Source organism: Pundamilia nyererei, unplaced genomic scaffold (genome assembly GCF_000239375.1).
Source record: "Pundamilia nyererei isolate P.nyererei 1_Seehausen unplaced genomic scaffold, PunNye1.0 scaffold00015, whole genome shotgun sequence".
In the NCBI taxonomy this organism is placed as follows: domain Eukaryota; kingdom Metazoa; phylum Chordata; class Actinopteri; order Cichliformes; family Cichlidae; genus Pundamilia; species Pundamilia nyererei.
In genome coordinates, this window is record NW_005187416.1 from 2252753 (window position 1) to 2266503 (window position 13751).

Genomic DNA, 13751 nt, shown 5'->3' on the forward strand with positions numbered 1-13751 from the left:
TCTGAAACTTAACCTGCACATGAACGGCAGACAGCAGACCAGGTAAGGCTCCTTCTTACGTGACACCTGTTTGCTAACGCGCGCCTGTGTTCGTGCAGCTTTACGCTGTTTTTAAAAACTCACGGTTAAGACGATAAAACTTGTGCATTAGTATAGATCAGCTGTTATCCGCGTGAAGCATCGAAAACAGCAGGCGCTCGGCAGCTTTTCAACACAGCTTTTCATATTTGCGTCCACCAAATTCAGAGATGGAGATCACAGTTTTCGCCAAATACGACGAGTTTTTCTTCTTCGACGCTTTAAAGCGGCTGCTGTCACCACAGGTGCCGGTACAGTAGGAGATGCTTTTATTAAACAGGCTTCAGATCCTTCTTTCTACTTTTGGTTCAGGGTGATGTCCTAAACCTGTTTGTGAGGGGCAGCCAATCAGAAGAAAGCTAGCTGAGGGGTCAGCTGCACTGTGAATCATGCAAAGCTACTGTGTTGGAGCCCCTTAGTGGAAAGGCTGGGTCTGAATATGAGTGCAATGAGTCCACTTTAAGTGATTTTTTTTTGCCCATATCATTTCTGTAGGGCAAATGTATGTATAATATACATGCAGAACATTAACCTGATGCACCATTTCACCCTGTGGTTTGTAAATATTTCTTAATAAGTGTTAGTAGTTATGAATAAATCAGAGTCCACCTGCCAGAGAGGCGATATGCTAAAAATCAAATTAAACAAGGAGTGCTTGTGTATTTTCACACTGTAGATTTACTCCAAAAAGCCACTTTTACGCTTTCACCCACTCTACATTTTACATGGAAATCTATATTTATATACAGTAAACCTCTAAACTGCAGATCTAACTTAAGAACAAATTCCAATATTTGCACAAACGATCCAAACTAATGGTCCGCTTGCACCAGCTGAGTATTTCTGGAGCTTTCAGCCACATAACTCACATAATGAGCCCACGTGAGCTGCTGGAGATCTAAACAGAGCGCTTGTTTTTTAAGTTTATAACGTGCCGGGTTTAGAGAGTGTTACATGATGCTGTTCTGTCAGGTGCATCCTGCAGCTCGCCATTACCTGTAAGGTATCCTTTGGTGTTGGTGCTTTTAAGAGATGCTTGAAGTCCACAGGAGGTGGTTGGAAAATGGGAAGGACCACGTTGTCCCAGATTAAGAGCCAGGGGATCCTTGTTTTCCTCCTGTTAGTACCGGCTTTGTTTGGCACTTTATTTTTTCCCTCACACTTTGCTCTCACTTCCTCTCACTGGTTAGGTTTCCATATAAAAACTACTTGGTTAAAGAGAGGGAAAGATCGTGGTGTGAACCAAAAACACCCTTAAGAAGAATAATCTGCTGACTGGCTTGTGCCGTAACCCAGCGCGTGTGTGTGGTGCTAATATTTGGTGTGAGCCATTAAACCTGCAGCAGGTGTTCAGTTTGAAAGGTTATTTCAGGTGCAAGCCTCGTTTGGAGGCATCCACGGGTCTTTAGTGGATTTAGGTTGTCTGTTGATCTAATCCTAGACCGGCTCCATGAAGTCCGGGTCACAGCTCTCTGTGTGAGGTGGGATTTGTTCTTTTTTTTGGATGAAGATTGCTCCAGGCTGGATGTTTGGGAACGCTGCGGTGCGTGTGTTAGCTGTCCAAACTTTTGGGAATGCTTTACAGGCTTAAAAGCTGCACACGCACCAGTCCACACAGCTGAAATGTGCGTCTGATGAAGCAGGAGAGGAAAGCCAAATCAGGAGGTGCTGAATCCAGAGAGCGTGCTTCTCGACAAGGTCAGGGAAGAGAAAAGGTTACGAAACACATCCTGAACACATGCAAGCAACGTATTCATGATAGATGTGATTGTGATAAGAAAAGCGTGAAAGTGTCGGACCACATAATGAGTGGACAGTGGCTTCTCTCTCAGAACAGAAAGTGAAGGCTCTCAGCTGCAGGTGTACCACAAGAAGTCATTTACAATTCAAAAAACGAAAGAAAATTCCGCCATGTTAATTCAGGTTAAAAACTGCACCTAAATATTTACATAAGGGGGGGAAAGCAAAAGCAAAACCAGAGAATTTAATGGTGACATCTTTATTCGACTCTTTTTGATGGCGAGCTCATCTTGTGCTGCGTCTTTAGCGGGAAAGAACCAAAACTGAGCTCAGACACCACAAAGTAAAGCTGATACTGAAGAATCAGACTCAGCAGGCAAATCATCAGGAACTCGGAAAAACTAAGTAAGTCACCTAAGGCTTGTTGATGGTTCGAGGTGTGGGTCACAATCTGGGTTTTACACATCAACACAGTTTTAAGTAACTCTCAGGGCACAGGGCATGAGATCCCACGTGTAAGAGGAAAGGTCGAGACTAAAGACAAGCGATCCCCCCAAAAAGCTCAGAGAGCCGAGGAGAGAGTTCCCCTCGCTCTGCAGGTCGATAGTCTTGTTTCTTTGGTTCAGTTGGTCAGATTCAACAGATTTCTATTTGTGCACGATAACGTCAGTAAATTTAACAAAGCCTTTCAAAATGTAACCTTCATCCTGTAAAAGATTTTCAAAATTTCAGGCCCTCTGGGTAAATTTCTTTCCAGCGTAACGACACGAGAAACACTCCGCAATCACCTCCAAAGTGCCACAATCTGACACTAAAATCTAGTTTTTATTCAGCGTTATTTTTGTTCTAAGTCTGTGATGATGCAGAAACAGAAACCAGCTACTCTGCATACGCGATCTGTTTTCTGATAATTCACTGGAGAAAACTTCAGAAGGTGGGTAAAGATTTAGAGAGTTATGCCACCACCTGGTTAGAATTAATTACAGCATATGAAGGATGTCCTCTTTACCTCCCCTTTAATAATAGAATTATCCTTTAGCTGCTTTCAGTTTCTAATATGATTATATTTATGTTTGTGGTTGTGAAACAGATAAACAGCATTAGCATCCTTAATACTTTATAACAGATTCAGATTTGTTTGATTAAATGTGGAGTTTAAACACTTAACTTACACAAAAGTCAACGGATTAAGAAACACCTGCTTATATAAACTCGGAGATAGAACGCTTACAAATCCCTTTATAAATTGCATTTTTTCCAATATTCGCGTCCTAAAACAGACTGTAGTTTAGAAACAGTCTGATTTTATTTGTTAAAAATAGCATTTCTGCTTCACATGCAGCGCAATCTATCGCTGAAAATCTCCACCGATGCAGTCAGAGCTCGAGAGCCCTTTATGGAGGCGAGAGTTTTACTCATGCTTTTTTCCAGCCTGTCTAGACACGCAGACATTCGTACAGTCATTTAAAACTGATTGTCTGTATGTATAAACTGGTCTTATTCATTATAATTAGAGCGATGTTTGTTTACAGTAGGGCAGACCAGAGAAAAGCCACATGACAAGTCTGACTTACTCCCACAGTCATAAAAAGGATGTGTGATTTCTCAGCGCACCCACACGTCTCTGCGAACGGTATCAATAAGAGCTGCTGACGTAGAAGCATCAAAAACAGCTCACCTTGTTTAAAAAAATAAAGAAAACATCCATAAAAGGCTGCTTTCCAGAGATTTCAAAGAACGGAAAAGTATTCGGCAGAGCTGAGGCTTAAATGCCTCAGATTCCAAATGGAGTCTGGTGCCTGTGAGAACGTTCAAACTATTCCTCGAGACATCCAATTTTAGGATTAATAGATGGCTTTTTTTTTTTGTGAGGTTGGGAAGAGAGGTTAGGGTTGAGTCTCCTTGAAGTTACAGCTCAAAACTAGAATTCCCAACCCAACCCCCCCTTATATGGCATTTCCCCGAGAACAGTGGGAGGGGGGAAAGAGGCCAAGCCATGCAGGATATTCTCACAGGATGTGAGGATGGCCGGACAGCAGCCGGCAGCCGTGGGGAGAGGAGCGTCGAGCTGAAAGGAGCGATCGACCTGTGTGGGTGTGTGAGGGTGTGAAATCGATATGGTCAGGAGGCTTGTGAAGATTAATCATCAGCTGAAAGCGAGGTAAAAGTTCATATTGTTGGGCTGTTGCTGCAGAGGTTTTTGGAAGGTTCTCGGGGTCTCGGTGACATTTGTGTACTTGCTTACAGTTGTAGAGGTGGACGGAGTACAAATACTCATTTTGTAGTAAAAGTCCTGCGTGTAAACTCTAAAACAGAAGAAAAAGTGCACAAGTTTTACCAGCTACTAACTCAGCTGTATTGCTTGCATGGGTAACACTTCTAAACAGCTCTTTCAAATACTTTTAAATCAGCGTTATGAGGACTTTAAAGGCTGGAAAAGGCTGATTTTCTCTCTTCACTGTGATGAAGTTGCCGTGTACCGACACGTGGACTTGAACTCTACGTGCTAAAATATAATTTTGTGTAATAGAATCTTTAAAAAAGTTGTGATTCTGCCAAAATAAAAGCCTCCTGGTTCACATTTATGCAGTAAACTCCACCACTGCAGCACTGTTACTACTACTACTATCTGCAAAATGTACAAAACTTCCTCTTTTATAGGCGCTCTGGCGTTTCTGAAACTAGGGGTCACAAGCTCTATAATAAGGTGGACTTTTTCCTCACCTTAGTTAATACATCCTACATTACATAATGTCTGATGGCCTCTTTAGTGCCTCAGATGTTTATATAAGTGAAACCATGTGAGGAATTTTGAGGGGAAACATTTCTTTGGTGGATCTGAAATCTGAAGATGTCCCCCTGCCAAACAATGCTCTGTATCTCTTTCATGGTATTAGTGGGATAGTTTAAACAAATGCAGTGAAATTTCCCCGTGGTGGGGCTGGAAGTAGAATGGGAATTAAAATGGGAGGAAGAAAAAAAAGGTTGAATGGGAACATTTAAAAGTCCGAAAGTGTGGATCTTTTTTGGCTGCAGATTAACAGCTGTGGTGTTTAACCAGACTGTAAACATTTCCTTTTTTCTATGAGATAAACCTTAAAGTCTATTCGACTTTCATCAAAGCCCTGCAGCTCTGCGATCCGCCTTAAAATTGGAGCAAAAGGCTGATTCATTCAACTTTTTAAAGGTTTCTCTAACGCTAAATGAAGGATGATTGCGTGCTCCAAGCATCACATGAGAGCACTGTGATGAATTAAATTAGAGCAAACTGCCTCCGTGTTTGTCACTCGTGACTTTAAACCACTCTTAGCCTCAAACTGCAAACCTTTTGTTTCCCCCGTAAGTTTCCATATGCATATCAGCTTATCAACCCGTCCGGGGCACAGCGTGTCTGCCCTATAAGGTGACATAATGTATTGTTTTGTTTCTAAGTAACCTATCAGGAAACAGTGAAGCGCTATAAGCGTGACTCACTCGCCTCAAACTGTCGCTAATTTTTAAAAAACAATAACAGTACAAAGAGTTAATGGAAACCCTTTTTTTGTCTTAGTCATTATTTATGCTAGAAAGAAAAAAAAAACAGCATTCAGAATAATTGCAACAAAAAGCCCCTGTTTTCATTGCATAAAAAAAAGCAACAAAACGCCTTCATAGGTCACACACTGTTACTCCTTCCCTTTTTAGTTACATATACAGCATCCTTCCCACATTCATGTGTTGCTCACTTGTGTGATCTGGACTGTCTGTGCCTGCAGCACCATGGACGTCCTCCAGCTGTTCTTCCTGCTGTTGGTCAGCTGCGTGGCGGCATCCGCGTACCCTCCCCAGCAACCCCCTCCATGCCGAGTTGTAAGTAAACAGAGACGCGCACGTCTGGTCTTTTCTCTGTTTTTTTTAACGGCATCTTTTCTCTGTTTTTTGTTCACTTACATTTTACATGGTATGTGCGCTTTCTCTGTTCATTCACATCAACTACAGGCAGTTTATTTTATAATTATTTGCAAGTTTAGACCTGAAGAGAGTTAGTTCACGAGTTGCCAGCTTTAATAACTGGGCATTAAAATGTTATTTGTCTTCAGTGGAAGTCATGCTGATAGAGGGTTGGGGGGTTTTTTTTAAGCATAGAGGACATGTGTCACCCAGCTTTGCCATTGTGTACAGTGCTGTGATTTCATTTTCATGGTATTTCTGGTGATTGATCTTGCAGAAATATTGCTGTAATCAAATGAAATGAAATGAAAAAGAAAAATGCATCACTTCCAGTAAGCTACAGTACTCACTTTTCTTAGGAAAGAGCCGGAAATACATAAATAAAGCCTCTATGGGTTAAAGGTTGGATCACGTAGCAATTGGTCAGAGTCATTAGTGTCAGGCTCAGATGTGTTAGCTAAAAATAGCCAGATAGTGAAAGCGAAAGGTGCGTCACCTACATCTGATGTGGTCATCAGTGGTTCTATAAATACCCAGATATCACCGAACTTCTCTGTTGAAATCGGAACGGTTTTCAGAGCATCACACTTTCTGAATGAAGTAAAAAAAAGAAAAAGCAGCACAAAGACACTACTGATGACATATAAGGATATGCCACAAATCACACTTTGTACACTTGAGTCTAAGACATTACAAAAAGGCTCTGTAGTTCCCTGAAGTAGCTGGTTAGTGTCGCTCTTACAAAATGTTACTGAGACAGCAGCAAATATTGCATTTGTTAAAGACTATTTTGGGCTGTGGAGTAATACCTATTTGCTTCACTGGTTGGTATACTTTTGGAATTAGAATAAACTAGTCCTCCATGGTATTAATCATTTGTTCCCTCTAAACTGGGGATGTCTCATGGGCCATACACTTAAGTGGGCTTAACTTAAGTGGGCTGGACAAGCGACGCCCCCCACTTCTGTCAGTGTAAAGAAGTTTAATTACACAGTTGATTCCTTAGATTTCTCGATATAAGTAAAAGAAGCGCAAATCAAAAGTATGTCCTAATTTTTTACCACATGATAAAGAAATGTTGCTGCAGTAATTGAAATCCATCAGCATGACTTATAAACTATAAAAAACATGTAAAACTACAGAAAAAGTATATATATGTGTACAATCCATTGAAAAAAAAGATATGTGAAGAAACTATATCTTTTCTATCATTTTTTAAAATATATGACCTAATTACTTTGGTCTAATGTGAATGGCAGTTATCAATAAAGATCCAAGTCCACAATTTATGTTTTTAAAAGCCATCCAATGGGGCTGGATTAGAGTCTTTGCCAGGCTGATTCTGGCCCCCTGGCCTTATGTTTGACACCCCTGCTCTAAGAATTGCTGAAACTACATATAGGTGTGTTTCCACTGTAAAATGAAGAGCTGCTTTTGAGTGTGAGACCACTTTCAAGGTTTTGGTACCAAACCTACTTGGTTAGGTTTAGAAAAGGTGATGCTTTTGATTAAAATCCAGAGTTCAGTCTTAAGAACTCATCATTCGCTTCATTATAAGCTCTTACAAAATCAAAACATTGTAATAAAGGTTTGTGAACAAATGTAGTTTTTATTCTGGAGGACTATCACAAACGGAGGTTCTCATTCTGGACGGTCACATGATGCTGTTTAGAGTCTCCACGATGATGAAGGTGTTTTTTAACCATCGATACTGTTACACAGTAACTGCAGCAATAATGTCCCGAGAAGTATATAAAACGCTCTGTTTAAGAGATCAACAAAGTAGGTTAGAGGGATAGCGATGGCATAAATCTCATGTTTACCAGCCAGGAAACCACAGTTTACAACCTGCTAGGGTTTTTTTCTCAATACAGACTGTTTACTTTTTTAAAGAGGGGCATTTCAGATCTTTATTAGACAGGACCATGAAGAGTAGGCTGGAAAATGGCGAGAGGGGGAGGGTGAAGCATAGCAAATGGTCTGGAGCAGATTTAAACCAAGTCTGCTGCAGTAAGGCCCTCAGAGAGTCACCTGCTTAACCACACTGCATCTTCCAGTCGGTTCGTTGGGTTTAGGCTCTGAAAACTGCTTGGTTTAGAAAAACATTGTGGTTAGGGTTACAATAAACCCATCACCAACAATAAAGCCTCGGCATGAAAAATGACTAGTGCTGTGTACAGCCAAGAAAGCACACTACAAAACTGCGGCACACCAGCGGCTTTGATAAACAAACTCTGTATTTTGTACACTGGGAATGAAATTATGAACGTGGTCACAGTTTCTGGACAACAGTGGAGATCTGTGGTGTGGAAGCGTAAGATACAGTCTTGTTCGTAAATCAGCTGTTAATCAACCGTAAGGACAAACAAGAGCGGGGAGGGAAAAATCCCCGTGTTTGGATGTCCATAGATGCTTTTGTGATTAAAAAACATTGTGTAGTTTTGTGAAACCAGATAGGTATCTTCCAGCAATAAAGTCTTTCTTGAAAGCATATTTTGGCCTTGTTACAGCAAGTATTTATAAGAGAACTGAAAGTGGTGAGGTGACCGATAATGAGGGGATAGAGAGATGGGAAATGGAATGAAACTTGAGGTCAAGGGCACCCCCCCCCCCTTTGGCTTAATGGTTGTGCGACTTTTGTGTCCAGTTTGGTGACATTGTTGCACTAAACACTCTCACTCTCATTTACTGTCATCTCTGAACTGTGAGCCATTAAATAAACCACTAGCAGACCGTAAAACAAAGATCACCTAATTGGGGATGTTGCACTTTATGGTGTTCTAGCTTCAGCTAGTTGAGCACGACTTTAGCAGTTTCTCCACTTTGTTCCCATTATTTACACAAGTATTAGTCATTTTTTTACAGTTACTCTGACTAAATGTGCCGTAAACCGCCTCACGCGTGACTCAGATAATGTGGAGTTAAAGTCTGACTTAGTCTGACATAAGCAGTTGCGTGCCACACGAGCAGTATTGCTAATGAGACGCAAAGTCACGTAGGAAACATACGTCTTTTTTCAATGATAAAACTTTTCTCCAAGTGTGACTGATTTGTTCCTGAGCAGATACGAGATGTTCTGCCATCCAGTTCTTATTTGTTTACAGACAGCTTGCAATCAACAAGGAATGCCCCTTTCACGATACCACAAATACGCCAAGAAGCTAAATGTACTCTGCCTTAGAGAGTAAGCAGAGAGGGAGACAGTTTTATGAGCTGTTTTTGGACATGGGGGTTTGTGGCCATATGGTTTCAATTATAAACTGCACTTAATACCTCAAACGTCTAACAGGGACGAAAGAAGAAGTAAAGGTGTGAGGTGTGTTTTCTTCTTGGTTTAGGAACTTTTTGATTTCTTTTTCTTTTGGTTGGCTTTTTTAAATCAATTCAAAGAGAAATAATCATAGTTTAAACACTTAAAATAAAAATACAACACTGGGTTGTCTTGCTGCCAAGAACATGCCTTGGGCCTTGATACACCGACTCATAAATCGACCCTCCACATCCACATGTGGTCTGTGTTGTGTCATGATCAGTCAACCTGGCTGTATGCCGAGATAATCAGACTCGTGTGTTTGTCTTTGTTCGTAGGTCCAGATGGATGTGTTTTGCAGCGATCTGAGCCTTAGAAGTGCGCCACTCAACCTTCCCGATGTCGTCCAAATGCTGGACCTTTCACGAAACCAGGTGCAGAATCTCACCCAGGAAACTTTAGCATACCACACCAACCTCCGGCATCTGAATCTCCACTCCAATAAGATCCACTTCATCCAGCCCAGGCTCTTCGAAGACATGAATGATCTGAAAATCCTGGATCTGTCCAAGAATCATTTGAATGTTTTTGCCCACTCCAAAACAAACATCGGACCTCTTAAAGCTGTGGAGTCACTGGATCTGTCAAACAATGGCCTGTACACGGGGATGTCAGACTATTTCTTGGCTGACTCTCCCAGGCTGGTGAACCTTTCTCTGAACAGCAATAGCATCACTGAAGTAGCAAAAGATACCTTCAGTGGATCCTTGTCCTTGAGGAAAATCAGCCTCCACAATAATATCATCTTAAAAATTGAAGATGGAGCTTTTGACATTTTATCTCATTTGACCGAACTTGATTTGTCCAAGAATTCAATAAGGTGCATCGACGACTTCAATCTCGACAAATTAAAAGTGTTTAATCTCAGCCAAAACAGCCTGGAGTCATTCCAAAGCGCGGATTCAGACACTCCATATGAACTTGTCACTTTTGACCTGAGTCAAAACAAAATGCTCTTCTTTCCCCGTCTCCCGAAAAACAACTGCCTTAAATATCTGGACCTTTCGAAAAATCAAATCCAAAACATTAAATTCATGGGAAACATAACGTTTAATTGCCTCAGATACCTGGACATGAGTTACAATCAACTCAAAAAAATGCCTGAAGAGTATTTTTCCATGATGGGATCACTGGAGGTCCTAAATGTGAGTAATAACTGCATTACCTCATTTTCTATTACTGATGTAGGCCTTCTACAGAGAGTTAAGGTCATCAATCTGAGCTATAATCCACTGCAGAGTCTGACATTTGGAGAAAACACTGTGCAGTCGCTGGAAGAACTCTTCTTACAAGGAAACGACCTCACAACCCTGGACTATCAAATATTTCAGAGACTCGCCAACATCAAATACCTGCATCTCCAGCAGAACAACCTGCAAGTCTGTGACTCTGAGCCAACAGACCAAAACCACAAGGATCCTCAAAGTTGTGTGTCCTTTTTATCTGTTCCAAAATTGGAGGCTTTGTACCTCTCTGAAAACAACCTGAGGAGTCTGCCCGCGAACATGTTTGCCAACACCCCATTGAAGGTCTTGGATTTGTCCCTGAATCCAGGCTTGGACATGCACAAAGACTCTCTTTCTGGTCTAGAGCACTCCCTGGTTCACCTTTCCATGAGGAAAAACAACATTTCCATTCTAAAAGCAGACTTGTCCTTACTGAGAAGCCTCAAATACGTCGATCTGTCCACCAACCAGTTGACCACTCTACCGACGTGGAGCAAAGAGTCCTCCATTGAGTCCCTAAATTTGCAGAACAACCACCTGGTGACACTGGAGTACAGCACCATCCTTGCTTTGAAGCACTCTCTAAAGACTCTTTACATGGGCTCCAATCCTCTAAGCTGCTGCAGCAACCTCAGATTCATCATCATGGTGCAGCAGTCCGCCGTGGTCATTCCTGACATTGAAACGGTGACCTGCGTTCACGAGGACTACTCTGAGCCGGTCAGCATCAAGAAGGTGACCCAGACAATGTGCCATGGACCACCCGTCCAGAACTATGTTATTACAGTTATAGTGATATTGTTACTTGTGATGATCGTGTTCGTGCTCTTGGTTAAATGTTGCCACTCAAGGAGGCGGAAACATAACAGAGGTTTTAGGGCATAATGAATGAAGGTTGGCCACAGAAAGCCATGAAGGAATTTAGGAAACAGCTGAAGGTTTCAGTCAGACACAGCTGAAAATGTGAATGTAACTTCTGTGGGGCAAACCAAAGTCTCCTGAAGGAACAATGTGAGGCTTTGAGTTGTTTGTACCACTACGAAAAGCTACCATTGATCACTGAGACATCTATCAACAAGCAAGCATTCCTCAGTATCTTCCCAATTGAAGAAAAAAAGAGATTTTAAGGACCTTATGGTGTGCTGAGACACCAAACAAGGCAGTGTGACAATGCAAAGTCAAATGAAAACTACAAAACTGAGCGTTTCAAGAGTGATGGCAACTCATAAAAAAGCCTTTTCAGTGACTTGATAACAAGTAAAAACTGCACAGAGCAGATACACTTGGTGCATTGGACGTTAAGCAGCTGTGTGTGCTTGCAGGACAAAGTGGAAACTTGTTTTGCTTTCTGTCTAAACACAACTTTATGGCTAACCCAGTTGTAGAGCCATGACCGCACATTATCTTACTGAATGTAAAATGAAGAATTAACACTAAAAACACTTCCACAAAAGCGTGGCATCAACAAGCGTGCCTGAAATGCAGCAATAAAAGTTATTATAAGTGTTTGGCCTTTTGGAAAATACACTTTGATTTCAGTGTGAAACTTTGCCTTTTTTTAGTCACTCATTGGTTTGTGGCATTTGCCTTGTGGATGTTAGCTCTGACAAACAGGAAAGCTAAATTTAGCTATCAAAAAACAAGCTTGCCAAAGGAAATGTGCTTCAGTACAAATAAACACAGGCTACACCCACACTTTTACACCTGTGCTTTTTAAAACTGGGATTTTTTTTTTTGGAAAAACATCTTCATTCATATCAAAATGTAAAAAATGATCCATGTTGGGGAAATCAAGCCAAAGAGTGCCAAAGAAATGAATAAAACACAGAAATGAGGCTGCATTTTTGCGCTTCCAGCATTTTTTTGTAATGTTTTTTTTTTTAGGTTAGATTTCTAAAAAGGGAACTTAAAGAAAAGATTTAGCCATTCTAATCTAAGCAAATATCCCCACTTGCTAGCAACTTCTAAGTGTTGCTAGCAAGCTGTCGGCGAAATTACTCATTATCCCACCGAACACGGCAGCTCAGTGTAGCGAAACTTAAGTTTGTTCATGAATTAATGTTAACCTTTTACTTTTGGAGACTACGTTTGCTCTTAAAAATTCAAATTAAAATATGGCACTCACCTTCACTAACAAAACACACTTCCGATGACCAGAGCTAATTTCTGTTATAATTTTTGCCTGAAGAGAAGTCCACTGGGTTTTAGTGTAGCGAACCAAGGCAATGCTACAAAAAAAGCATCATCCCTATGGATGGATTATCCCAGAGGAATAAAATAAACACCTTACATATTTTTTTAATCTCATTTTTTTGTGCGTACGCTGGCTTGTTTCCGGCTCATTCCACGCCTTAACTTCATACTGAAGTTGACCTTCTCATTTAAATCACAACAAGAAAGCAAAGTTGTGTATTTTCCCAAAGCGTCACTCACACTCATTTAAGGGTAGAATGAAGGTTTGTTGAAGATGGATCAGTGACTGAGACGGTGAAAGATGAAACGGGGCGAGGGAGCATCGAATCTCAGACAGATGTCTTCACTCAGACATGTTGGAATTTTCCTTTAAGCTAAAAATAAAGACGAGAACACTACTAAAGGTCATGAAACAAGAGGCTCTTTATTCGTGAAGTAGGATTAGATGAAGGTTGTTTTTTTGTTGTTGTGTTTTTTAAGAAATCCAAGCCGTCACTTTAACCTTTATTTATAGTTTGCACTTTAAACTTCCTCTTGTATGTGTGACTGTATCTGATTTTATAACACTATAAGACCTTAATAATGCTACATAGAGCAGAACATATGATGACATAAGTTATTTTTCTTCTGTTTGTTTTTATATATATATAAAAAAAACTATAAAAACAAAGCTGGAAATATTCCATAGTATGTTTTCCATACTGATACCAGGCCCATGGTGCTCCACCTGTTAAATTGACTGATATGTATAATGTGTTGGCATAACATGAGTGTTTGTGTTGTTTTTACCACATTAATATTATATAAAATGGTAAATCTAGCGCTGTGCTGTTGTGGGCTACACTGGGATTCACAGTTTCATGTGATTTTTACTGTGTTTAATCCTAAAAAGCAAATTATTATTGATGTTATTAGCAAAAACCAAAGTTAAATATTTTTTCTTATCATGCCATGTATTTTTGTGAAGTGTAAGTTTTTATTTTTTTTAGTAAATGAAGGAGAATTTCTTAATGTGTGTGTGTTATTTGTTATTTTAACATCAACTCAAATATTGTTATTAAAGATTACACTCTCTGTGTAGTTATGATTTGTTTTTTTAATATACAGCACCAAATGACAACAACAATCACCTCAAGGCGCTTTATATTGTAACGTATAACACTCTCAGAAATGTATCCTAAAGATCCTACAAATATAGCCAAGAGTGTTTCCAGGGCTTTTTAAGTAGAGGTTGAACAAGTATTTTGGATATACAGACCTCTACTTAAAGTCTG

At 40.4% G+C, this 13751-nt stretch overlaps 1 protein-coding gene across 2 annotated transcripts; it reads left to right on the plus strand.

Moving 5' to 3' along the window:
* lrrc32 (leucine rich repeat containing 32) lies at window positions 1–13539 on the plus strand. Of its 2 annotated transcripts, none has more exons than XM_005725401.1 (3): window positions 1–42; window positions 5574–5667; window positions 9337–13539. In XM_005725401.1, the coding sequence occupies exons 1-3, from the start codon at window positions 20–22 to the stop codon at window positions 11167–11169; spliced, it is 1950 nt and encodes a 649-aa protein (XP_005725458.1). In that variant the 5' UTR covers window positions 1–19; the 3' UTR covers window positions 11170–13539. The 2 variants fall into 2 exon arrangements, with proteins under 2 accessions (XP_005725458.1, XP_005725457.1); XM_005725400.1 differs by lacking the exon at window positions 1–42 and adding an exon at window positions 3837–3979.
* The last annotated feature ends 212 nt before the right edge of the window (window positions 13540–13751 follow it).